Below are 24,399 nucleotides of genomic sequence, written 5' to 3'. Positions count from 1 at the left end.
TGCCGATGAAGCTTCCTAAGAATTCACGGCGCGTCCGTGACTCGTTCGACTCCTACGTAGAATCTCCGATTCTTGACGTCGGATGTTTCAGCATCCGGCTACGCTTCTTAGACGGAGAAGCAACGGTGCGACGCGAAAGAGACGCAAAAAATTTGATTGCCGATTTCTTTCGCGAAAAATGTCGCGACGCATGCGTCTCGTGGCTGGTGTTGCCGTCGCGCGAGGGTTGAGGACTTTCCGACCGAAAGGGGAAAGAGAGGAAACGAGGGATACACTTCGAGAGAATGACAAGCGGAGGAAGAGGAAGAAACGTAGAGGTTAGGCGAGGGTATAGGGAAGGGTAGGAAGGACAAAATGGACGGCAGCCAATCGGATGGCGGGACAAAATGGCCGACGGTGAATTTAATCAATACTTCCTCCGTCCTTCGTGAGAGGGTGGAGGACAGGACAAGACCCAGAAACTACCAGGAACGTAACAATCCATCGTCGAGTGTACGTGTTCGCATCATTGAGGTCGATACACCTAGTTCCTTGCATCTATGTTCCTCAGACACCCGTTATATGTACTAGAGAATATGAGTTCTTCTCCTTCGCTAACGATCCCCCTTGTTTTTCCATTGTAGTTACATGTTTCCGTGTAAAATCGTCTGTAAAGTGCATTCTGAGTATGAAGGGTTGCTCAATGAGAAGAGTGTAGAAGTTGATCTCTTTTTATTTCTTCTTTCCTTGATAATTTGGAACGTTCTTCATTTAAGTATGTAGTTGAAGGCTCTTTAGCCGCGATGCCGATTATCTTATTACAGGAAGAACATAACGAGTCTCGTGATGATAAAATTTCGAGTGGTAGTTATCTATTATTTGTTAAGAATGTAGTTGACGATTTTTTTAGCAATTAGTACATCGGATCTGGTAATTATCTAATTAGAATTTTAGTATTACCTACTTGAGAAAACAGTTGTCTTCGTTAAAAATATTTGAAGACTGCTCTAAACCTTAAATTTGATATTCAGAAGGAGATCTAATTCGATGAATGGACCAGAATAGTCTTTCGATAATTGAAAATTCGTACGATCGGGTATAACACTTAAGAGCAATTACGTGAAGAGCAATTGATTTGAATATTTCTATATTCCCTTCACGAATATTCGGGCTCGAACTCAGAAGTTAAAAATTCAATTAGACAGAATCATGGTGACATTTCAATATATCAGAATAACGGTGTCATTGTACGAGAAATCGATTTGGAATTTGGTGGAAAGAGATTCAACAGATTCTCGCGTCTGTTACTTCGCACAGAAAGTTTAAATTGAAACGATGCAGCCCGGAGGTACCGGGAAAAGAATTCTCGGATGCCTCGGGATAAATTTCTTGACGGCGCTATCGGCCCAGAGAATGCAAATTACTTGTGTCCAAGTTCCTTCTCCGCTGTTCCTGAGGGCTGTTTTCCACTTTTTCTCGCTTTATCTTTACGTGAAAATCATGAAAGTACTATCTCGATGAAACGGATAAAGTGCGTGCTCGTTTCCTGATAACACTGGCGCCGTTATGAATGTTACATTGTTTATTTGATTTAGAGAGACGTCGATATGAAATGCGTTAAATTTTTAATCCTTGATACTAGGAACGTGCAGGAACGTGATACGTTGTGAGATTCCTATATTATCTACGAATATCAATTTTGTGACGAATTTTAACCCTGAAATATTGTAGCCAGGCATTGTATTATTCCTTATTTTTTTAAAATAGAAAATAAAAAATGTTAATTATTACTATAAGTTATGATTTGATAAACTATTGAGTAGTAAATATACGCTTGTTCGAAGCAGCTGTTACGCTAATCGAATTACGTGTTTAAATCATCCATTTTTACCTATCTTCATAGTTAGAATATTTAATTTCCCATAATGATAGATAATGCTACGCGGAAATTATTTTGAATTAAATTTGACCCAGGCATATTTTTCTACCTTTATATAATTTTCAAATTTGATGAAAATACGAAGAAATTATTAAAATATTATGTTAGTATACACGAAATGAATTTTACATTCAAATTCTTTTTAATCATCCAGGCCCCTTTGTTTCTTGAAACAAAAGTAACATATTGACATAAAAATTCGAAGAGCGTGACAGGAATAATTAATCTCTTAATATCATACAGATACTCCGATAAAATATCAATAAAATGAAAAAATACGAGTATACTTAACAAGTATTTTCATCGTTCATGAGTAGTCTTTTCATATTCAATTGAAAAATTAAAAAATTTAACTATTATATTAAGTGTACCATCTTTTTCATTTATTCCAGTGAATTAACTAAACGCAAAGAATAGACAAGGGTCAAAAAAAAGAAAGCAACTTCCTATCAAATATGCTGAATCTATACAAATTACAACGACAATGATTCATTTCACTGCTGATAAGGACAAAATTTTGCTAATAAATAAGACATGATTGAAACGCGACAACGATCGATACTCGACGTATGAGACGTAGTATGCATCCCCCGCGTTTGCCAGTACGTGTATACGCGAATGGGTTACGCGTGAATGTGAATATTCATGGTGGCAGACTACGAGCTCGTTTGTCTCGTGAAATGAATTTCGAGTAACCTAGATTGAAAACCTGGCGTAGTTCGTCCACGCATTTATCTCGTTGCGAGGTCATTTTTCATTGGAAAGCTCGATGTCTGGGAAAATATAAATGCCAAAGGGTCGAGTCGCCTGAAAATTTTTATTCGCCGGACACCAGATATTGCCCCTATACCTTGAAATTGAAAAATTCCACTTGTAACGTCGAGGAAAACATTCGTCACAAGTAAGCATTATTTAATTCGTATTATCACGGAGATCTTACATTTTTTCTGTTACGTCGTTTCAGATTATCGTTATCAGCATCTCGTGATAACGTCCCATGGGCGACGAATGTGCCTAAGTTTAAAGTAACATGACAGAAAATTGTACTTGCAATGATTTTCATCCTATCGTACAATATCATTTGACAAAGTTTTACGATATTATTGCAATTATTACACCGTATTACACCATTTCGTTATGAATGAAGATAAGAAAATAGAAAAAGTTAATCCCACGAGATACTCAATTTCCTTCACGTTTCTAATAATCTCTTTTTCCTGCCTCTAGTAATCTGATTTCATTGGTTATCGTTATTACATAAACGTAATCGTTCATCATTGACACAAGATATAGGCAATTTAATCGCCCTCGTTCGTGTACTGATTCCTTGTATTTACGATTGCACTCCTGTTTCATACTTTACAAGGAAAAGATTGAAATTGCTTGGAGTGCGCGATTATCGGTAAGATCCAAGGAATACCAGGAATAAGCATTGCATGAACTTTTATAGATAATCGATCGAAGTCTATAAGATCGAGTGCTGAGACTGTTTCCATGAACAGATGGATAGGATTTGCGTGTTCCTCGAATGAATATGCGTGTCTTCAATAGGTCAGTGACCCTTTAAGAAAAGAAACGAACGTGAACGGAAAAGTATCCGCCGTGTTATCTTTCATTACGCTCCTTGGACACGTTTGTCCGTAATCAGTCTGTACCAGTTGATACAGCCAATGATAGTTAATGCGATACATACTGTTGGTGATCAAACAGTCGAGCCAGTGGCGTGCGTCGTAAAGCTTCAAATCTTTCATTCATTTCGCGCGATCAACCTGTTGTCGGATCATAAAGTCTTCTTTCTGATTTACGTTTAATGTTAAAGGTAAGTTATCATTTTATGCTTTTTACATTATAGATATTTGGCTTTGAAACTTTGGCTGTTATTATCGAAAATTATTTATTATTATTATCTTTGGAATTGAATCATGCAGAGGACAAATTCGACAATTTTGTGAAAGTTAACTATTTGATTTCCGAAGGATTAACAGTAGAACAATTAATAAAGAGATTATAAAATTTGTACGAAACAGATATAAATTTGGAACAAAGAAATATAAATTTAGAAGCCTGTGGAAGAATATAATATAATTGGGAGAAAAAACAAGCTTCCGTTCGTGCGTTCTACAAATTAGATTTCTGCGAAATCAATTTTGATGGGACGAATCATGATACGAGAATCAACAAATTTTGAGTAATATAGTTTGCGCTGTACAATCTTTGATTCATATAAATTCCAGAAAACAAATAGTCAAATTTCTTTTCAATATCGCCAGCATGTTCCGGTTTTAATGACAAAAGAGGAAGAAAACAGGGTCGTTCTGATTCACGAAATAAGCTCACAAAGTCCTTTGTCAGGAGCAGATTTCAATCTCTGCGTGCCACATTCTCGACACAAAGGAATCTCAATGCTGGCTTCATGATCCCAACAATCGCCATCGATTATTTTTATTCGTTAAACTGAAAAGCAATTGTCATCGCGTGTTTACTATTATGTCAATTAAAATAAAAATGCCAAAACTTGTAGCTTCTATCGTTGAATTAAAATTAAAAATTGTACCGTTTACATTACTGCACATGGAATCGATTGCGAGTTTTGTGCGAAGAAATTCTTCGGTTTCCATCGAGCTTGTGCTCGTAAATCATCGACACGAGAAAACCTTCGAAACAACTTAGAAAATAAAGGCTTGCCGATTAGCTAAGAAAGCATGAGCCCTTGATGACAATTAGTGGAATTTTAGTAAAGTTTGCCCGTTCCAAACTGGGGACGACCGCACCAGTTATCGACACACGGCACCCAAAACCGATAACGGATACCAAGATCCTGGTATTACTCACTCCGCGTGCCAACGAAGCTTCTAGGATATAGTGTGTCTCGTGATACCCGAATCAATCCATTATTCAACGAAGAAATTCGATCGAAAACAAAAGAATAATCTCCTTTTATCGAAACATACTATTGTTTGTTGCCTTTCCAAGAATCTCAACTCCAGATCGTATCGTTTCAGAATTTCATTCGCAATTTCAGATATATGTCTTAATCGTCAACAAAAATTATTGTCAAATTCCAAAATATAATTTCAATTTTAATTCAATTTTACTGTTTGGACACTTTCATAATCGAGGAGTTTTTACAAAAAAATGTTAAAATGCAAAGCGATGAATTAGATAAACTGCTAGTGTTTGTGTTTTAGTGTTTTAACATCATCTATATTTGAATTGATAATTATACTGGTTGTTAACAATTGTTATTCCTTTTATGTTTTCAAAAAAAAAGAAAAGAAAAAAATACAACCTCTATAGCAATTGTGAGTTGTTATGTAACTAAAAATCTGTATGCTTGTTTGGAACGCTCTTTAATTTTAGACATCGACTTTAATCATTAAGAGATAATGATCAAAGTGCTAAGATATACAAACAAGCTTCTGTTTAATTTTTATCTAAGAATTTATACTCCAAACTTTTCAACATTCACTTTGACCGCTAAGAAATGATCATTATACTCGCAAATATACGGAGAACCGTCCTCTTTTCCTCTTTTCTTAAAAGTTACAACTTCACCTCGTATCGTATCAATACTTTTATATTTCGACGCATCCACTCAAGCCACGAAAAAACAACTGACAAATTCCAAGATATAATAGCAAAAGCCATCTTCACACAATTTCTATTTGCCTTCTGCGCAGAAATTCCTCTACTCCATGCACTATGTAACGCGAGTCACCCTGTATATCATTTGGTAGCATACCAGAAGAGAAAGAGAGCTGCAGGAAATTCCCGATTGTCATAACCAATCCCTCCGATTCCTCCTCCGGCGGCTATCGGAACGCGGCAAGTTCCTCGTTTGCTTTCGTATTGATTAGCCATCACTTTCAGATGACGCCTCTACTTCGGTGGGTGTTGCTGGCGTTGCTGTTGGCCATGGTGGTCGCGCATCCGGTCGAGCACGCATGCGTTTATCTGTGCCGTGCACGGAACACCAGCCCCGAGATCACGGGAGGCTGCGAGCACCAGCAGAAACTCGTTCTTCAGTCCAGCGGAGGCCGGTTCCCGATTCACCGTCTCTTCAGGCTCTGCTTGACCCCGTGTCATGGTTCGTCGGATTTGCTTGTCTTCGACAACACCCACACCTGTCGTACGTTTCGAGAGACGCTTACCCAGTACCACGGTTGTTCCTGCGACGACGTAAATTATGGCGAAACAAGGAATAACCAAGAAGATCCTTCGATAGTCAAGAAATTCGAAGAGGATCAGTTGAAGGGGACCGATGTAACGAGGATGTTGGAGAAGGCGGGCGAACGACAGATTGTTCGAGGTCAAAGTTTAAAGACCAAAGATGTTCGTCGATACATCACGGAGATCAAAGTGGAAAAGGATATAATCCAAGCAGACTTTAAATATACCGACGATTTAAATAAAGCAGACTCTGAAGAGACATCTAAAGATGCTGCTACTGGTAATTTAGAGAAACCAGGCTCCAAAGATGATGCTTCTCGTACGGAAGATTCCACGGACGAAACATCTGTAGACTGGGACCGATGGTGTATGAACCAATGTGACAACGGTAAGGGTGGAAGCGCTTGTAACTGTGACATAATACCGTGAAGAGGAAGATGGGCTTCCGGGCGATGAAGGCAGCAGATTTACGAATTTACATATCTCGTAGGTTAGTCGGAACAATGGTACCGATAGATATAAGGTTAGTTTCTTTGGTTGATAACACGTAAACGCCGTTATTTCGCGTATCTTTCTTTCTTTTCCTAATCTATGTATATTGCTCGATAATGCTCGTCGAGGTAAGATTCGATCGTATATTACGATTCGTGTATGCAATTCCAATAATCGCGATCGGCCGATAAGAAAAGGGTATTTCGTGTCTTTTATCTAAAGATGCTTTCGACCCAGCTGCTCGTTGTTAATCTACCGATCAACGAGATATCGACAAGGTATGTAAGACGGCAGTGGAATATTTTTTTTTTTCGAAACGATCGCAATCTGCGATTATCGGTCTTTAGATGGCTTAATTGCTTTGTTAGGCTTAAGAGACTTCTTTAGACGCTAGGTCCGGTTCACGCGCTCAACGGGGGGAGCTTAACGACCAAATAAAAAAACTTTTTATCAGACCGCAATAGAGGGATTTTCTTCGAGACATAGGAGGCTTTTTCGTTGTCACGAGTTATCGACCGTTCTCCGCGATAAAAATTACACATCCTTCACACGGTATTTACAGTTCAGGGAAACGATAGAGAACACTGTGAGCATCGTTGTAAAGGCGTGTGAACAGGACAATAAAGTGCAATGTGTGTATTATGCAATAAACGATATTTATACGTGGCAGCGGTGCAACAAACGCGTGCACCCGCGCGTCGATATACGTCTAGTTTCCTAAGATTTCTTCTAGTTGTAACAAATAATATTTTACACAACGCCATCGTATCTTAATTAATAATGCTGCATTTAATATTAGGATATCAATAGTTTAAGATAATTGTTAAGGGAAATGAAACAAAATCCATGTCTTCCAATTTCGTAGTTTCCTTGATACTTCGCGTATAATCAAGCCTCGAACATGATCGGACGTAATAATCCGACAGGCGAGCAGAACAATGCAAGCATGCGAGTACTTGTTGTAGTTGTTATTTAGGCGATTATTTTTTGAACGCGATCACGTTCCAATTCGAGGGAAATCGATGGTGATTGTAAAACGATTCTTCGAGTTCCTTAGAGCGAAACGTGCGTTCGTTCATTTTATATAGTGTGCCGTTCAAAAAAAAAAAAAAAAAACGTTGTGACGCGACAATAAGACGTAGATTCTAGTATGCCTGTGCGATGCAAAACTTTGTCTTTCGCGCACTTTCGACATATACGTCTATCTGTTAAAAAAAAAAAAAAGGTACAGTTAAAATGTATTTCTGTATGAATTATGCGTCCTTACGTTATAATAAACACGGCGAACAGTAAAAATTTGGTTTCTCTGTTAGGATCGATCTACACATTGAAATAGTTCCGTAATAATACTCAGAAATGCGCGAAAGACTCGATTTCAGCAATTTATTATCTGGGCTATGTAATAGTTGTAAGTGAAGTAATTGCTTTGTAAATATACGTACGAGTAATCGGAAATTTTATTTAACTAACGATATAATATCGAGGAGTCAAAACTTGTGGGGTACCAATTTACAAATCTAGAATATAATCTGCACAATTTAATCGTTGTTAACGTTTACATGGAGTTATTGTATTCTGATATGTACCTACGCGTAAAAAATGTATGTGGTTGCTGCCGGTAAGCAGTCATGGAAAATAATTAAGCGATATTATAATTATAATTATATTAATATTATTAGTATTAACGAATATTACGCTCAAAGGCCCGTTTATCGGCATATTTACGAGTTAATCCGTGTCTCTAATATATTTGTATTATTTATGTTTGTGATTGTACATTATGTATATATCGTATAAGTAAATAATATTCGCATTATGTTTTGTCATACGATAAATAAAGAATATTATAATCTAAACGATACACTTTTAGATAAATTCTCGTAAAGTTTGAAGTGTATTAAAAAACATTATTTATAATTTCGAAGAATATTTTCGTTAAGTTAAAAATTGAAAAATGATCAGTAAGTGCAAAAGGAATTTATAGATTCCTTTTTTATCATTTGCAGCTTGTTCAGACAATTGAAGATAATTTATCGACATTTACCTACTGTAAATCTTTGTATTATCATCTCATATGCGTGGTTTCTGTTGAAATATCAGGTCTCTTCTATATCGTCTCTGTTTCACATGTCTGTGCCTTAGTGTCACGATAAAACCACAGGTGGGGTACAGAACAGACGTGACACGCAATGCTTTTTCGAGTTCTACGTTTTGAGGGTAAATCTGATTGATTCAATATAATACTGGTTATCGATTCAATATAATACTGGTTTGGTATATATATAATACTTGTCTGTAGTGTCTCCATTGACTAATCCTGTACCTCGTCGGTTGTATCGCGATAAAATCATTCAGTAAATGTATGTACGAGCATTGTCTGTAATAAAACACCTATGTCTAATCAATGATCGCATTCTACTATTTCTTCAGTAGATAATGCAGAAATTCACAGATAAAGGTAGGAATTTTCTAATCATCAATTGATCAAATAGGACACCAATAAAAAATTATCCAAATTATTAATTTTTTTTCAGCTTATACAAATATTGGAATATTTTAAAAAATATTAACGTTTCTGAACAAATTTTTCTTCTATACTCACAAAAGTTTCTATGAAACTTTTACATTCGTAGTTTTATAAAAGAAAAAGAAAAGGAAATAGTACATTTAGTAATATTATGTTACAATATGATGAAGTAGTGTTTTGCGAAAGTAAATACAATATATAATAATATTTTAACCTAAAGTAACATTATTCATATTGTTTTTATATCTATATAAAATATCTTCTGTGTCGTAAATAGACTGTCATTTCCCTTGGGGTAAAAGGTAATCAGGAGTGTCTGTAATTAAGTTTCGTACGCTATTGCTTGTAACATTGTTCTATAACAATATTACAACACATATATCTGTGTGTAAGCCTGGCTTCTTATAAAAGCCGAGCCTTCTTTCGGAAACAGCAGATCACGGCCATCCTTCTCTTCAAGAAGATCTTCCAGCTCTAGGTAAAATTAGAAATACATTAATATTATACTATAGAAAATAAAATTTCTTTACATTCTAGTATAAGAAAAATTCAGATAGCTGTCTCGAATCATTTCTAGAATTTCCTACAAATGTTCAAACTTATATTCTATTCTTCTTTTATAATTCATGATTTTTCAATTCTGCGTTTTAAGTTTCATATAAATGGTTGCATATCTTTCTATTGTTTCCACTGATTGTCGTCGTTGTACGAGGAATTTTAACATTACGTTGAATCGATACATCCTTAGACAAACTTCTTGGTGAGTTCACTTGCAAATAATGTAGGCCATCTGTACTTGATAGGCACATTTGTCTTCGGTTCATTTCTCTACTATAAAAGCTCCGAGCTTTTGCCGTATTTGCAACATTCGCTGACCAACTACCGTACAAGTTCTATCGTTTCCACATTTGTAAGTAAACTGACCATTTCTCTATAAGAATTTTTCCCTTATATATCAAACAATTCTATCTGGAAAATTTTACTCCCTGTTCTATGTTACTTTTAGTTTCTTCTTCCTATACGATATTCTTAGTTTATCAAATAATCGTTCTTTTAATTTCAAGCAGCCTACAAATCAAAACCATCAGAATGATGTTCTCCCGCTTCGTTCTTACCATCGTCGTCGTCCTCTTCGTCCTCGCCATCGCCGTGGATGCCGCCTACAGGAAGCCTCCCTTCAACGGAAGCATCTTCGGCAAGCGATCCAACGCTATCACTGGTAAAATAAAAATTTACAATATCGTTTAATTATTCTATAAAGAATGAGAAGCGTTTCTGTTTCTAGAATTTCGCGATTAAGAATTTTACACATTTCTTTTATGCTCTTTTGAGTTCCAATAGTACATTTTATTTTATATTTATCCGAACTCTGAATTTTATATTATTCTTTCGTTCCATCAAATTTTCATTTATATAATTTTCAATATTCCTTTATATTTAAATTCTTATATCAATTCCTATTTTATGTTACATTATATTTTGTCTTTTTCGATGAAATTTCTTCTGACACCCTACTACCTTTATCTTACGTCCAACCGTATTGAATTTCCATATTATTCTGTCGTTTTCCTGACAATTTCTATCAAAAATGATATTTCCGCATGGAATGTTCCATAGATTACGAACTCACCAGCCGAGCCATGTCATCGGTCTGCGAAACCGTCAGCGAGACATGCAACGCCTGGTTGGCACGTCAGGACTCCAACTAAAAATACTGGAAACACCAGGGTTCACTTGAACGCGCCGCAATGCTAATATTTATTGCTTGATCATTTCATTGACGTGTAATACATAGATAGCCAAACTATGTTAATGTCTAATTCAACGATCACTCTGACGCTTTGAGATTCGTCGCATCGTCCAAATCACTCGCCGTCTTGTAATTATATCGCTTACATTTCAATTAATCTCGTTGTATACATGTTTCTGATACTACAATATAATAAAGTCTAATGTTTCTTCATATTAATTCAGTGGTCTGATAATTTCCATCTTTGTAACTTTTATGTACAATTCTTATGTCCAGACGTTTCTTTTATTTCTTTAATCCTTAGAGTGCTATGGACGCATATATGCGTCTGGCAAAAGCCATTGGTGTGGACTAAGGACGCATATATGCGTTTGTCAATTTTTCCGAGCACCTACGCAGAAGTAATACTATTACGTTTGTGTGAGATAAATATAAATGCATTTCAATGTTAATGCCGCGTTCGAAACTGTCTTTTTTTTTTTTATTTAATATTTTGCATTCACAATTTGTCCAATTTGGACATTTGGTAGAATTGAAACTGTCTGTGAGAGAATATTGATCTACGGATAAACTGTTGAAAAGCAATATTTTCCGCAAAATAATAGCACGAGATCGGTACATGGTATTATTACAAATGTTGCACTTTAACGATAATAATACAGTAAGTGACGATCCTTTAGCAAAAATACGACCAGTAATCGATAAATTAAAGATTTCCTATTCGCAGTCATTTGCACATTATGAAAATCTATGCGTCGAGGAAAGTCTTTTGCTGTACAAGGGCAGATGTTATTTTAAACAGTTTATACCATCCAAGAGAAGTAGGTTCGGCATTAAATTATTTCTCCTTAGTGACTGTAAAACTAATTATGTATTGGACTTTATAATTTATACTGGACAAAAAACAAACATTAGTAGAAGTAACACAGCCATTGGAATCTCTGGAGATGTTATGACGACGCTGCTTCAGCCATATCTTGGAAAGGGCCATAAGGAAAGCTATAAAGTGGTAGAAAAAATTATTTTTCCACTTGTTAGATTTAACTATATATAATTCATATATTTTATATCAAAAATCTACTGCTTCGAAACAAAAATTTAATGAATTTCATTTAGCGTTGATAGGAGACATTTTACGAAAATATTCCCAACGCAGAAGCATGGCAGGAAGAGGAAAGAGAAAGTCTGAGAATTTACCGTTTCGTTTAATTGATAGGCATTTTCCATCAAAATGCCCTAATCGTGCCGGCACAACACAATTATCAAGAAGAAAATGTGTTGTTTGTGTGAAAAATAAGAGAAGGAACGACACGCGATACGAATGCAGAAAATGCGTTGTCGGATTATGTATCGATAATTGTTTTGAAATTTTTCACGCACAACTGAATTATTAACTTGTGTTATATTTACTAAATTTAGTTTTCTAGTTTATTGTTTTCTAGTTTACTACCCAAATTCTAGTTTATCGTAAACTTCAATGTTTATAATAAATAATTAATACTAAAAAATAACGCTCTTGAATCATTTAATCTCGTGCAAAAGAATTACTATAACTTACTACGATTTGCGCTTTGAATAGTCAAGCAACAGAGTTCAGTATAGCGAAAAAGTATTCGGTCCACAGCGATCGTCAGCGCTGGCAGCGTGCCGTCCGTACGGATGGCATTGGCTCCGAGTATTCAGCACTCTAAGGGTTAAAAAAGTAATCGACAATTTTATTTAATTTTAATATTCCGTTATTGATAATTTACAAGTATTAAGAATTTACATTAAATTTGCAAATTTACAATTTTTTGCAAAATTACATTTGCAAATTTGTTTACATTCTATGTTGCAAAAATCGATAAATTTGTCTTTCACTTTACGATTTCTGAATTCCATATAGAACTAAATCATTTTATCTGATTATTGGAAATGAGTTTAAAGAACGCGTCTTTTCGAGAAAGTGTCCAATTTTAAATAATTTACGTAGCAGGCGGAGGTTCAATGAAACTATCTCCAATATCTGAAATGCAGATCGAACGATTCGATATGGGGAGCACGTATCACTCACCTGGTGGAATAAGGGCTACGCTTACGCATGGACGAAGACAGTTTCCTAAAAACAAACGGGAAAATAATTGCCTTATAAATCAATGACTTCTTGAAATTCACGATAATTTAATCTTTAATACATCCATTAAAAATATCACCGATAAATTTCAACAGCGTATTATCCTTTTACAGAGGTATATTAATAATAACGAAAACATCTTATTACGTTAATAATAACACAAGCTTTAACTTTCTATCCTTCGATCGTGTTCTCATTTCAGCAAACAAGAAGGTTTTCAGCTTTTTAAGAAAAAGAACCAGAACCAGAAAGAAAAGATCAGATATGATTATAATAAAACAATTTTTTAATATTTTCCTCAAACGTAATACACTTTTCAACGCCATCGAATAGAGAATTAAGAATTAACAATTAAATATTAGGTCGTCCGAAAAGTTTCTTTCGTTTTATAAGGAAATAACGGATGCACGATATTTTCCATTTTACATTATTTTATCGAATTACGTATGATCCATTTTGTTCTATCAAAATGAAGATCACAACGTTCGACAGATTAGGTTTCATGTTTCTATAAAGATGCATCGTTGTAAAAGACGGGTGTGTAAAAGAAGGACAATTTTTCCGACAACCTAATACTTTCTATATAATACGCGCGTTATTTAATTCCAGTTACAATAAGACGACAAAGAAAAAGAAAAACATTGAAATTTGAAATGAGAAGATTTAACGATCAATTTAAAATACAAATTTTCAATCTGAGAAAATCTTCGCGATATACTCGAAACGTAAGCAACGGTTCGAATATTCCACAGACAAAAATTATTCAGCGACAAACGTTCAGCTTCAAATTCATTCGACGAGAGGATAGGGGTGCAACAAGTGTCAGCATCGATTCGCATTAAAATCAACCTGATCGAAATACTTAATGCATTCTAAATCGCTGCATAAATAGAAGGATAGCTGACAATTTTTGTTCAGTGTATCGTGACCACGGGAAGGTAAGTAACACGTGCAGAACAAACTTCCCAAGAAAGCGTTTCAATTTTCTCTTCTTTATTCTGGCTTCCGCGGATACACCGTAACCTTACAGACATTTCCTTACATATGAAGAATGTAGGGGTGAAACATTATAAATCAAATTTTCTATATCTTACGAAGAAGCAATTTTAAAATTCAGTACATCGATAGTCGATCGCGTGTTACTAAAAATTATCTCTATATTTTCTTTCCATCGTAAACATGTGTTTTTCCTATCCTCTTCAACGTTTCACAGTTTGTTTCTCGTATAATATTACGATACGAGGATATTGACACTAGAACTACCGATAGTTAACGCGAAGCTATTTTTACCAAAACCAGTTAAAATGACTGGTCTTTAAAAAATAATGGAATATTTTTATATTTATCGATTTATTACTTTCTTGCAGAAGCAATTCCATATTACGTAGTACATTTTTGCTATCATTAATTCATCTGGGGCTATCGTCCCTAAACGAGGGTTGACACGTTTATAAAATTGTAGAAACAGTTATTTTGACTTGTGTGGTATTTCTAGTGTTAAAAAGCTTGTCTTTGTAAGTATACTTTTCACTTTTATATAAAACTTCGTCAACGTATCAGCAATTTTTAAAGGACTCACATCTTTGAGCCTGGCAGATTATAATCATTTGATATTACACTATCGAATATATTAAAATATCGCTTATCTTATTAATTATATTTGTTACCTTTGTATAAAACTCGACCAACTACTTTTACAACATTTATATCCTTGAACGAGATTCTAGTCGTTTTTAGTCGTTATGTTAATAACCTGCTGTTTCATGTTAACGTAACGTTAAAATCAGAAAATCAACGAAATCACGCTCATCGTGCATTCCCTTCTTCTTCGTATTTACACGAACGTATACGCAGAAAGAGATCGAGAATGAACATCTTAGGTCTTCAAGTTCGGTTTCAATGTCGGCTGAAACAACGAGAACGTAATGGAACGTACACGTTGGGAAGATCTCACGCGTGATCATCGCGCAGATGCCATCACAAACATCGGGAATATTTAAATGCAATGGGGCTTTGCCGTGCAAACTCTACTATTCCTTCGCCCACGGTGCAGCAGTATTCTGTCCACTCTTAGCGATAATGGAAGAAGTCCTAGGAAAAATCGCTCAGTTTGCCACATACAGTCGCGGAAACAGCGTCGTCTGCGCTTTGCTCTGCTGGCTTGTTCGAGTATACGATACGTTTTCGCAAACAACGATCATGGTCCAACGAGCGGACATAGTCGTTAGATAAAATTTGTTAGAAAATCACAGTGTTCTGTTAGTTAATTGTTTTACAAGACTGATCGAGAATTAATCGATTCGTTCGCAGATCCGAAGCGAGAAGATGACGAGTTTGCGATCTTTGGGATTTTCACGACGTTTTATCGTTGGTGGTGAGTTTATTTTTCAAGCGAGAGTGCAGTGTCCTTTTTATAGTGATCAAGAGTGAGTTTCGCGAGAATTTCTCCTTTAAAACGTTCTAGCTCTTACGGTTGGCGTTTTGGCATTGCTGGCTTCTGAAAGTCTGTCTAAGGCAGACGAGGTACCGGCATTCTTCTTGAAAATTGCCAAGAACATTCCTCGCGTAGGACGTAGCGAGGGTTATAATGATTTTTTGAAGTCTCGAAGGAACATTCCACAGGTTTCAGGCTACAATAGTCGTGCACAGGTATTAATAATTGAGACACAGTATCTTAATTTCATACTTTTTATACCGCACAGTAGAATAAGCGATTTCGATCAGACGGTGTATTGGTTAAAGTATCGTCTCGTGCGAATGTTCAATGCTTTTGTAATTGTTAGCTATTTTACATAAAGTTAGCGTGTGTTTTCTTCGTCTTTAAGGCTGAATCCTGGGCACCGTATGCTAGCGACAAAACTTTCTCGAGACCTATAAAGAGACGCGTGGATTATCCTTCGATTGATGGTAACGAATCAATTTTATACGTTCGTTTATTCGATTAAGTCAGGATAATTGTAAAATAATTTTCTGATCTCTAACAACTGTCCATAGCTTATTATTTTATTTAGACGACAGGAATAATAAGTAGCAGCATACGAAGTTTTAATCAATACATTGAATTTTTTCTCAAAAAAAAAAAAAAAAATTAATTTTTCGATCGAAATTTAAACTTCGAACAAACGAGAAAAGAAAAGGAGAGGAAAATGAATGTTACATACATTCTGAAAATTTTATTAAAACGTTTCCTACCGTTTTAACAGATGCTTGGGCTTGGCAACACTTTCCCCTCGCGATAGAAGGACCTCGAGAACTCTGGCGAACTTTGGCTGGCTATTCCAAAGACACATCGGATGAGTATGTTTTTCAAAATTATCAGTGCGAAACTGTCTACCTAATAGTTGGTTTAAAATTTGGTTAATTTGTTTAATAAAAAGCGTGGACAACGACGTATGGAAACGGAAGAAGAGAACGGGAAATGAGCCTGTGCTTTCAGAGGACAATTAGCATTAAAGAAGCGAGATGATGCCGTCGCTGTGCCTACGGATGAATATATTTTAATGATTGCTGTCGGTGTATGGTGTTGGGTTAAATATCGAGAACAATAAATATGTAAATAGAAAATGTATTCCTTTTTTCAAACGTCACTTTCTCCTCTTACTTCGAATTAAACGCTTTTTATTTTGTGATTTGGCGAGGCACATCCTAATTTGGTAGAATTAAAATGTCCTTTTTGTGTATCTTTATCCAAATGACTAACTGCAAACGTAACATTGCATATGCTGAACAAGTTTCTTTGCAATTTATCGCACAACTGTTTCTCTCGTCTGCGTTTTTACCAAGTTTTTCTTTATGCTAGCGGTGTGCTTAAAGCTATTATTCAAGAGGAAAATTGCTAACACGAATCATGGAACATCGAACAAAGGACAGCATGTAATCTGAAAAATTTCGTTGCCAAATTTTACTGGCAGATGGTTTTGCATATGCCATCGATCGCAGACATCAAGAAAAATAAACGACTGACACGTTTGACGCATCTGCGTGCAAACTGTTCGGCAATCGAACTGAGCGGAGTAATATCGATTTTATGAACCTTCTGTTTCGTACGTGTAATATATCATCTAAATCTTGCAATTCACAATACTTTTCAGAGTTTCTGTTCCGAGTAAAATTGATTTTGAGTTTCACTGTATCGTGCCATTCTTTTTTTTTTTTTTTTACATTAGATCGGAATAAATGTGTTTCCACTGACGAAAGAATAATTTCTTCTTTCCGAAATTCCCCAAAAATTCGGTTCTGAAAGTACAGAATAGATATTTGATATTTCAACGACTTAGGATCGCTTACAAAATTTTAAATAATAAACGAAAAAAGAAATTGTAATATTTTCGCCTTAGAAAATCTACCTCGCGCTTCATTGTATATTTAGGAGGTTCTGATAAACATAACGCATATGTCGATTCTGAAAAAGGAATAGGTTAGCCGGCGCCAGTTCTTGGAAGGATCGCACAATTGCGAAATTGCAGTTTCAGGCGTCCTCTGTCAATCGTCATATGGGAGATAATTTTCCTAGACGTTGCTCGAAACGTGAGCGTACACGTATGTAAGTACTTACTTACATGACAACCAACTCTCCCGTAATTGTCGATTTTATCGATTTCGCGTGGCGTACGTAAAAAATGACACTGGAGGGAAGGGTCACATAATATCGCGAACGTTTGCATCGAGTACAGTCACCATGAAAAATATACAAAATAAAAAGCAATTTCCTCCTCCATCTTATTATCCATCCAATTTAACTGCCTGACACAAAACTAGTTTTTACCTACATTTATTCTTAACTTTAAGGGATGAAAATACCCCTTTTAATTTGTTATTTATTCGATCTAAATGGATAATGTAAAATTCACTTCTCTATATAAATTTAGTAGAGATTTTTAAGGATTGACAATTTTTTTTCTAATTTATTATTCACTCACTTTGACTGACTGACATGAAGTTCATTTTTATTGCAATTTCTTTTAAATTGTTAAGAGACGAAAATTCCACGGTTTGTCTATTATTCATCCCATTTAATTCAATAACGTACAAACCATTTCTATCTAAATATAAAAATGTATATTTTTAAATAATGAAGATATCGCTTTTAGAATCTCTTTTCCATTTTATTATCCATCCAATTTCATTCGTTAATAAAAATATCATCTGTATCAAAATTTATTTCAACGTTTTAAAGGAGGGAACGTAGGTATGTGTCGTTATTAGTTATTGCAGAGTAGAACGCGTCATGTCAACCCTCGGGTTGTCACGACCGTGCATACAGTTTCTCGTTAAAATCGACATTAGAGTTAGTACTCGAGAAGCAGTTATGATAATGATGGGGTTGAGCCTCGATCAGCCACGTGATCGTTTGCAACACTTGTTGGTCAGAACGCGGGCGGATCGAACCTCGAGGAGAAGTCATTTCGGTATCACTTTATAGAAGCCTTGGAGGAACCTTCATCTACCGTCGATAACCCTCGAAACAACACATATTTTGTTCAACAAAGTGTATAATTTCAGCTTCCTTCCTCCATAAAACTTTCATTCGCTCTTCGTATACGAATTCCCTACTATTATAACAATTATTAACGCTACTAAACATAATTTGTAATACATTGTTACCATAGTGAGTGACAGTGAAGCGTCTACAAATTCCGTCAATGAAAAATAAAGCAAATATAGGGGGAAAATACAATTTACGAAACTGTTACCAACTATGTATATGTGAAATTTATTTAAAGGAATATTTCAAATAAATTTCCAAGTAAACGTTCAATTTCCTCGATTCATGGGAAGATGGCGCTACGCGCCTGAAACGTAACGCCAACCTCGCAAACCTAACGAAAGATATCGCCACCGATCGCTCTCGCTTGCCTCTCTTCCCTTGCCTTCTCCGATTGCACCCCGAGACAATAAATTGTTGTAATTACAATAATCTCGGTGTTTAAATCAATGCTCGGTGTTTACGCGGAGGCAGCCGCGTAACTGGTAATTTTAATTCATTACCAACGAAGCGGTGCTCTCTCGGTGGATCTATCTATTTTCTTCTCTCCCGCTTCTCACCGTTCGCGATAATTCGCAACGTGACGAGCCGGCGCGAACAATGAACGACACAATGCTCCCATGCACTTAAACGATCCATCCTTCGAAGACCCAGATTCGTGACACGACACACGGTCTCCCGTCATCGATAGAGTCGTGCAGCTTTCTAAACATCGGCTAATTACCCCGTGGGCCAGGCCATAGAGCGCGCGCAATCCTCGAAGAAACGTTGTTTGGCAGCAGCCGCGTAATTAAAAGCCGCGCGCTCTCCCTGCCGTGTTCCCTCGAACGAGCGACCCATACATCTCCGCATAAACTTTCCAAATAATTATACCGAGTATTATTTAATTCAAGTAATGACTACCGTGGTGAACCGGCTGCCGTAACAACGGCACCGAAACAGAAGAAGTGGCTGCGAAGGCGGAGAAGGGAGGAGAGACGTATCGGAGAGTATTCGTCCTGGAATATCTGCTCTTATCTCTCTTACACTTTCTACGTGTACCTTCTTTCTCTTTCCTTCGTTTGCTCTCCTCTGCTCTCGTGCCAACGGATAATTCGCACGTACGACGTTTTCACCTTTCCGTGCGCTAGCTAGCCGCCGCGCGGCACCGATTTTTCGTTGAATACCCTCGCGTTTCCGCGAACTCCGTAACATCAACCACCGGGCCGACTCCCACCGACTGGTGTGTTTTCTGGCGCGCGAGATGAGCCAGGAGAAGACAGAAGAGAGTATACGAGGACGAGAGCACCACTGTGAACCAGGCCCTGGCTGGTTTGCACGTAGCAATTTACGGAAACCGCACGTAACGCGCGTTCACCGTCAGCCGGAGGAGGCGGAGAGACGAGGAGAAGTCGACACGGAGCGTTTCCACGGAGTGTTACGTAACGGATCGACGCTAGATCGCCGGCCGGAGTAACTGTATCTTCGAAGAAGAAGCAGCCTCCGTCGTGGCCGTGGCAAAATCACGAAGCAGAACTTTGCCTCCGGGACTAGGGATGACGATCCTCAACTCCTATTTTCCCATTTTCAAGCCCTTCGATAGACTCACGTAGGGTTGTTTCGGTCACCCGAGTTTCAACATCTTCGAGTTCGACGTTAAACTTCGCGCAGAGCGACTAAATTTGTTGTATGTTACAGTTAGGCTTGCATTCTTATGTATTTCTATTTGTGAGAATTTTTACGATGCAGAAACAAACAGAATGCATATACATGAAATATATGAAATGGTATTTTGTATGACATTTAGTGGGTAAAACAATTTTCTACTTAAATCCCATTTTTTTTTTTTTTTTTTTTTTAAATTACATTCGTAGAAATATGGCTTTGCATGAATATTCGCAGTCTAATCGTGAAATACTACTAGTCTTTGATTGAATAACAAAGAAAAAAAAACGAACTATGATAATTGCAACCGAGGATATTAACGTTAGTTGAACAATTTCCTATGTTCTGACGAGTAAAAATTATGTGGAAGTTGTGTAGCTGAAAACTATGCGTGCCGAGCTGTCAACGTATATATATATGGAATCTTTTTTACCATTTATGAAAATCAATATTCTGCGGTTTTATAGTAATTGTATTGTTGAGTTTGCTTGTGTGGACGAGGTATGTGGAGAAGGTGAGTTGATGCATCGATGCATCGATTAGAATAATTGAAGGATTAGTTCCTTTGGAAGCGACTTACAGACGATGGAAGTGTAAACGTGTTGGAGGAATGTTACAGTGTTCTATGCAAATCAGATATGTGGTAAGATGTGTTTGTTTCTGCTTGCAGATTGATTAGATATTTGATGCGTGCAGAAGGTTGCGTTTGAAATATCAGGTACGAGCTGTACGATGGTTTATTTTCTTAGAAAATAGCTTGCCGCTTCGTTGTTTGAATTCCATTACTTAAGCTCGAACTTAAATACTTGAGCTTGTATTTTAATATTTAAATGTGAATTTAAATGTTTGCATTTGTAGTCCAATATTTGGATGTTGTTTTAAATATTTCGATTTCGAATGGAAGTATTCGAATTTGAATTTAAACGCAAGACGAAAGCAAAGTCGATTGAATCATTATTAATTGAATAAAACGATCTTCGACATTGAGTACTTTATACGTACTATAATTCACGGCTGTTTATCACTTTGTAGTAATCCAGGTATAATTTTTTCAAGACGATCGAGGTACATCAGAGTATGAACAGGCTAAGGACATTAATGAGAGATCGATATTAAAACCTGGTATGAAATACTCTCATATTTTCTTCGGTACGCGACGCCTATAATTTTTCTATCGTCTCTGAGTACACACCGGTTGCGATTACTTCGTTTTCGCATTTTACAATCAATTCAAATGGACACTAATTATAGCGGCGGCTATTTTTTTTTTCTTTCCATTACCCATGGAAACGAAGCGGTACGCCAGTGGTACATTTTTCATAGCTAAGAAATCACACGTTATTTTTCACAATATTGCATTAACATGGAATTGTTGGAGATGCAAACACGACTACAAGAAATCATCGATCGTTTAAACGAATCATTCAAAAAAAAAAAAAAAAAAAAGAACGACTCTTTATCTATATTATTGAGCAAGAAAAATAACATCTACTTCTAAACCGAATTTTCGGAAAAATTTCCTATTTCATCGTTAAGAGAATTGAGTTTGAGTAAAATTGAAATTGAATTAAGTATGACGCTAAAGATTTTCTTAATCTTTGATTAAACAGGCAAGATACACAGATATTTCACGTTTATCGCATTCAAAGTTACATTCACGTGCTATTATTCTATCAAACTGTAGGAAGAATTTTGTTCCTTACATTAATAGGAAGGAATAGGCATAAGAAGTTTTCTAATTCGCCTCTTTTATTACCATAAAATAACACATTCGACATTCCTCACCACAATGACCCAACTTCCACTGTGTGGAGGTTAAGACAGAGACATACTTTTCTGTCATATTTGTAAGAAGGATATAATACGTTAAAATTCATTTCTCAGTTATTTAATAACTTATTAAGTTCAAAAAATCATGCGTGATAGATTTGATAAACAAAAAATGAGAAAACTCCAACCACGATCAAAGTAGGCAACCAATTAGAAGCATTTGAAACACAATCCATAACAAATGCTGATAATCTAAAACAGTACAAGCTCCTTTATTCGTTCAACAAGAGAAAGTTGCAGACATAAAAATCCCAGAACTACAAGATCTTACACAGGTTGGATCTATCGAAAAATTCTAATCGAACGTATTTATAAAAAATCATTCGACTTTCATAAACAGGAACTGCGACGATTTCTCCGCAGAAATCCGCAGAAAGATTGAAGAGCCGCGAGGGGCGAATCGGTAGGAGATCGGCGAAAAGAACCGGAAGAACGTCGAAGCGGAAGTTGCATGGCCGGCGGGAACAATGCGCGTGCCTCGCGACTGGTCGTTTAATAACCCTGATTTGCCGTTTATACGGGAGGTCATGGAGAACGGAGCACAGAATAACAGAAAGAGAGAGAGAGAGAGAGAGAGAGACGAGAGAATGGAGAACAGAGAGGAGAGAAACGGGACAGTGCGGAGGAGAGAAGGGTGGTGCTGATGATGGGATGAGAGGGTGAGCATCGGGATCGCGCGCAACAACCGTACATAATCACGTAATGCGGTTATCATGCCAATTGCGTAAATATTTGAGCCAATTTGTGGCATGCAACGGACTCGCTCTCTCCTCGACCCATGGCTTCACGAGACCGCCGCCCGATCGGCGACCTATTACGAGCAACTTGTTGTTGCTCGCTGTTTGCCATCCTCTGTGAATCTCTCTCCCCGTTCCTCTTATTCTTTCGCCTTCCCTCCACGTTGTCATCGTGCTTCGCCCTCTTCGTCACGCCTGCATCGAGGATAATTCGACCATGTCGCCAAACATTTCGACCCACTGGCCTCGCCACCCGTTGAACAAACGATCGACTGGGAACCGCGAGACTCTCGTGCGGTGACATTCGCATGCACCAGGGACATGGGAGCGGATCGATCACGCTGCGCGATAAAAAGCTACTACTTTGAGAATTAGGGACGCGCTCGATTTTAGGAGACTTTCTTCGATCGCAAGTCAGAGAGTAGGAATTAAGCTCTTTCGGGTAATTTGTTGGAATGAAGATTGAAAATTCGGTCGTGAAATTTGATAGATGTATTAGTGATGTGTATTACTCCATAAGATACAGGACAATTGTTTCATTTTCGTTCGAATGGAAATAATAATCTGCTCGTGTTTAAATGTTCGACTTAGTTTGAAATAATCAACAATTTATATTCGAGGATGATATTCATGTTTTCATCCTTCATGTTTGCGCATTCCAATTAATCTGGAACTTCTAAGTGATTTTATCTGGCTGAAGAAAATCACCTGTTCGTACTCGAATGTTTGTACTTAATTTGAAATGTTCAACAATTTTTATGTAAGAATTTAATTTACAACTTGTCAATTTTTTGGAGCCACGATAAACCACAAATAACGGAAATGGAAATATCATTGTGTATGTATTTAAAAATAATTGTATTTCTAAATTTGTATCTCAGTTCTTCAATTTGTACTTTAAAAACTCCATCTTAATATTTCACTTCGTATTATAAAATCTTTATCCCTAATCATCGTACAAGAAAGATTGCTAAACCTTTATTTGAAGAAAGGGTTCTCTGAAATTTCCTTTAATGTCTTCAAACGAGGACTCTGATTTACGAAGTGGAAAGGATTTTTGTCTAGGAGGATTGCTGCTAAATCAGAAGACGAAGGAAGGTGAGAGGAGCTGCCTCTCTTCGGCAGGATGCAAGCTTTTTCCACAGAGTAATTCGCTGGCAATAAATGCAGGGCCTGTTCCTGGTTCCTGCTCCGTTCCACCCTGAGAGACTCGTTGGCTTTCACTCTGATATTCTGCGTGTGCACGCTTGCCTCGGCCGTGTCTCTGTCCGTGTTACCGCCTTCTCATCCCTGCAGGTAGAACAGACGGTCGACCATAGATCAATTAGGCGAGTGTACAAGTGTAGGACCTCGTAAACCTGCGAGACCTGCCGGCTCGACTTCCCTCGGGATACGAGTCGTGTGAAAGAACAAGTCAAATCCACGAATCTACCACGACAAAAACAGTGGACGGTTTTCTTGGAACGACACCGATAGTTCATTCATTTAAACCTGTGATACTAAAGCGTATAAATATTCTATATTCGTTGTTTTCTCTAACGTTGTTTTCTTTAATGCTTTTAATCCTCTGGTATCATAAATGGAAATCATACGAGAGAAATTAATCAGAAGAATCTTCATGAGATATGATTGAAAATGAAATTTTCATTCGTCGATAAAATAACCTGTTGGATTGAAAGATACAAGTCTCCTAAAATTAGTTGATCAGTTAATGAATTTAATACAAAGAACTG

At 36.8% G+C, this 24,399-nt stretch overlaps 4 protein-coding genes and 1 long non-coding RNA gene across 8 annotated transcripts; 4 read left to right on the top strand and 1 right to left on the bottom strand.

Annotated features, from left to right (window-relative positions):
- Positions 1-3,412: 3,412 nt before the first annotated feature.
- Positions 3,413-8,388, top strand: LOC122574437. The gene is made up of 2 exons (XM_043742048.1): positions 3,413-3,737; positions 5,789-8,388. Exons 1-2 carry the CDS (start codon positions 3,729-3,731, stop codon positions 6,515-6,517), a joined length of 738 nt encoding a protein of 245 aa, XP_043597983.1. The 5' UTR covers positions 3,413-3,728; the 3' UTR covers positions 6,518-8,388.
- A 1,165-nt stretch (positions 8,389-9,553) lies between these two features.
- On the top strand, positions 9,554-11,076 carry LOC122574508 (SIFamide-related peptide). 4 transcript variants are annotated; one of them, XM_043742204.1, is made up of 3 exons: positions 9,554-9,585; positions 10,175-10,326; positions 10,725-11,076. In XM_043742204.1, the coding sequence occupies exons 2-3, from the start codon at positions 10,197-10,199 to the stop codon at positions 10,814-10,816; spliced, it is 222 nt and encodes a 73-aa protein (XP_043598139.1). In that variant the 5' UTR covers positions 9,554-9,585; positions 10,175-10,196; the 3' UTR covers positions 10,817-11,076. The 4 variants fall into 4 exon arrangements, with proteins under 4 accessions (XP_043598139.1, XP_043598140.1, XP_043598137.1 ...); XM_043742205.1 differs by having other exon boundaries at positions 9,569-9,585; positions 10,172-10,326; XM_043742202.1 differs by lacking the exon at positions 9,554-9,585 and adding an exon at positions 9,983-10,017 and having other exon boundaries at positions 10,172-10,326.
- A 400-nt stretch (positions 11,077-11,476) lies between these two features.
- On the top strand, positions 11,477-11,979 carry LOC122574369 (piggyBac transposable element-derived protein 4-like). The gene is made up of 3 exons (XM_043741884.1): positions 11,477-11,518; positions 11,585-11,866; positions 11,974-11,979. Exons 1-3 carry the CDS (start codon positions 11,477-11,479, stop codon positions 11,977-11,979), a joined length of 330 nt encoding a protein of 109 aa, XP_043597819.1.
- A 515-nt stretch (positions 11,980-12,494) lies between these two features.
- On the bottom strand, positions 12,495-19,652 carry LOC122574019. The gene is made up of 3 exons (XR_006318862.1): positions 19,497-19,652; positions 12,911-12,955; positions 12,495-12,544 (listed from the first exon to the last, which is right to left on the bottom strand). It is a non-coding gene; the product is annotated as an uncharacterized LOC122574019 (long non-coding RNA).
- LOC122574018 lies at positions 15,076-16,534 on the top strand. Its single transcript, XM_043741073.1, has 5 exons — positions 15,076-15,344; positions 15,435-15,619; positions 15,796-15,877; positions 16,174-16,267; positions 16,348-16,534. The coding sequence occupies exons 1-5, from the start codon at positions 15,296-15,298 to the stop codon at positions 16,415-16,417; spliced, it is 480 nt and encodes a 159-aa protein (XP_043597008.1). The 5' UTR covers positions 15,076-15,295; the 3' UTR covers positions 16,418-16,534.
- Positions 19,653-24,399: the final 4,747 nt, after the last annotated feature.

This window comes from Bombus pyrosoma, linkage group LG13 (assembly GCF_014825855.1).
Source record: "Bombus pyrosoma isolate SC7728 linkage group LG13, ASM1482585v1, whole genome shotgun sequence".
NCBI classification, from domain to species: Eukaryota; Metazoa; Arthropoda; class Insecta; order Hymenoptera; family Apidae; genus Bombus; species Bombus pyrosoma.
This window is presented reverse-complemented; position numbering and strand designations above follow the sequence as displayed.

Bases quoted from the DNA above. Each gene is read 5' to 3' on its own strand.
- LOC122574018 (XM_043741073.1), top strand. From the start codon at position 15,296: ATGACGAGTTTGCGATCTTTGGGATTTTCACGACGTTTTATCGTTGGT. The intron at 15,345-15,434 runs GTGAGTTTATTT...AAAACGTTCTAG, and splicing joins ACGACGTTTTATCGTTGGTG to CTCTTACGGTTGGCGTTTTG. The intron at 15,878-16,173 runs GTAACGAATCAA...CCGTTTTAACAG, and splicing joins GGATTATCCTTCGATTGATG to ATGCTTGGGCTTGGCAACAC.
- LOC122574369 (XM_043741884.1), top strand. From the start codon at position 11,477: ATGGTATTATTACAAATGTTGCACTTTAACGATAATAATACA. The intron at 11,519-11,584 runs GTAAGTGACGAT...TCCTATTCGCAG, and splicing joins ACTTTAACGATAATAATACA to TCATTTGCACATTATGAAAA.
- LOC122574508 (XM_043742204.1), top strand. From the start codon at position 10,197: ATGATGTTCTCCCGCTTCGTTCTTACCATCGTCGTCGTCCTCTTCGTC. The intron at 10,327-10,724 runs GTAAAATAAAAA...AATGTTCCATAG, and splicing joins GCGATCCAACGCTATCACTG to ATTACGAACTCACCAGCCGA.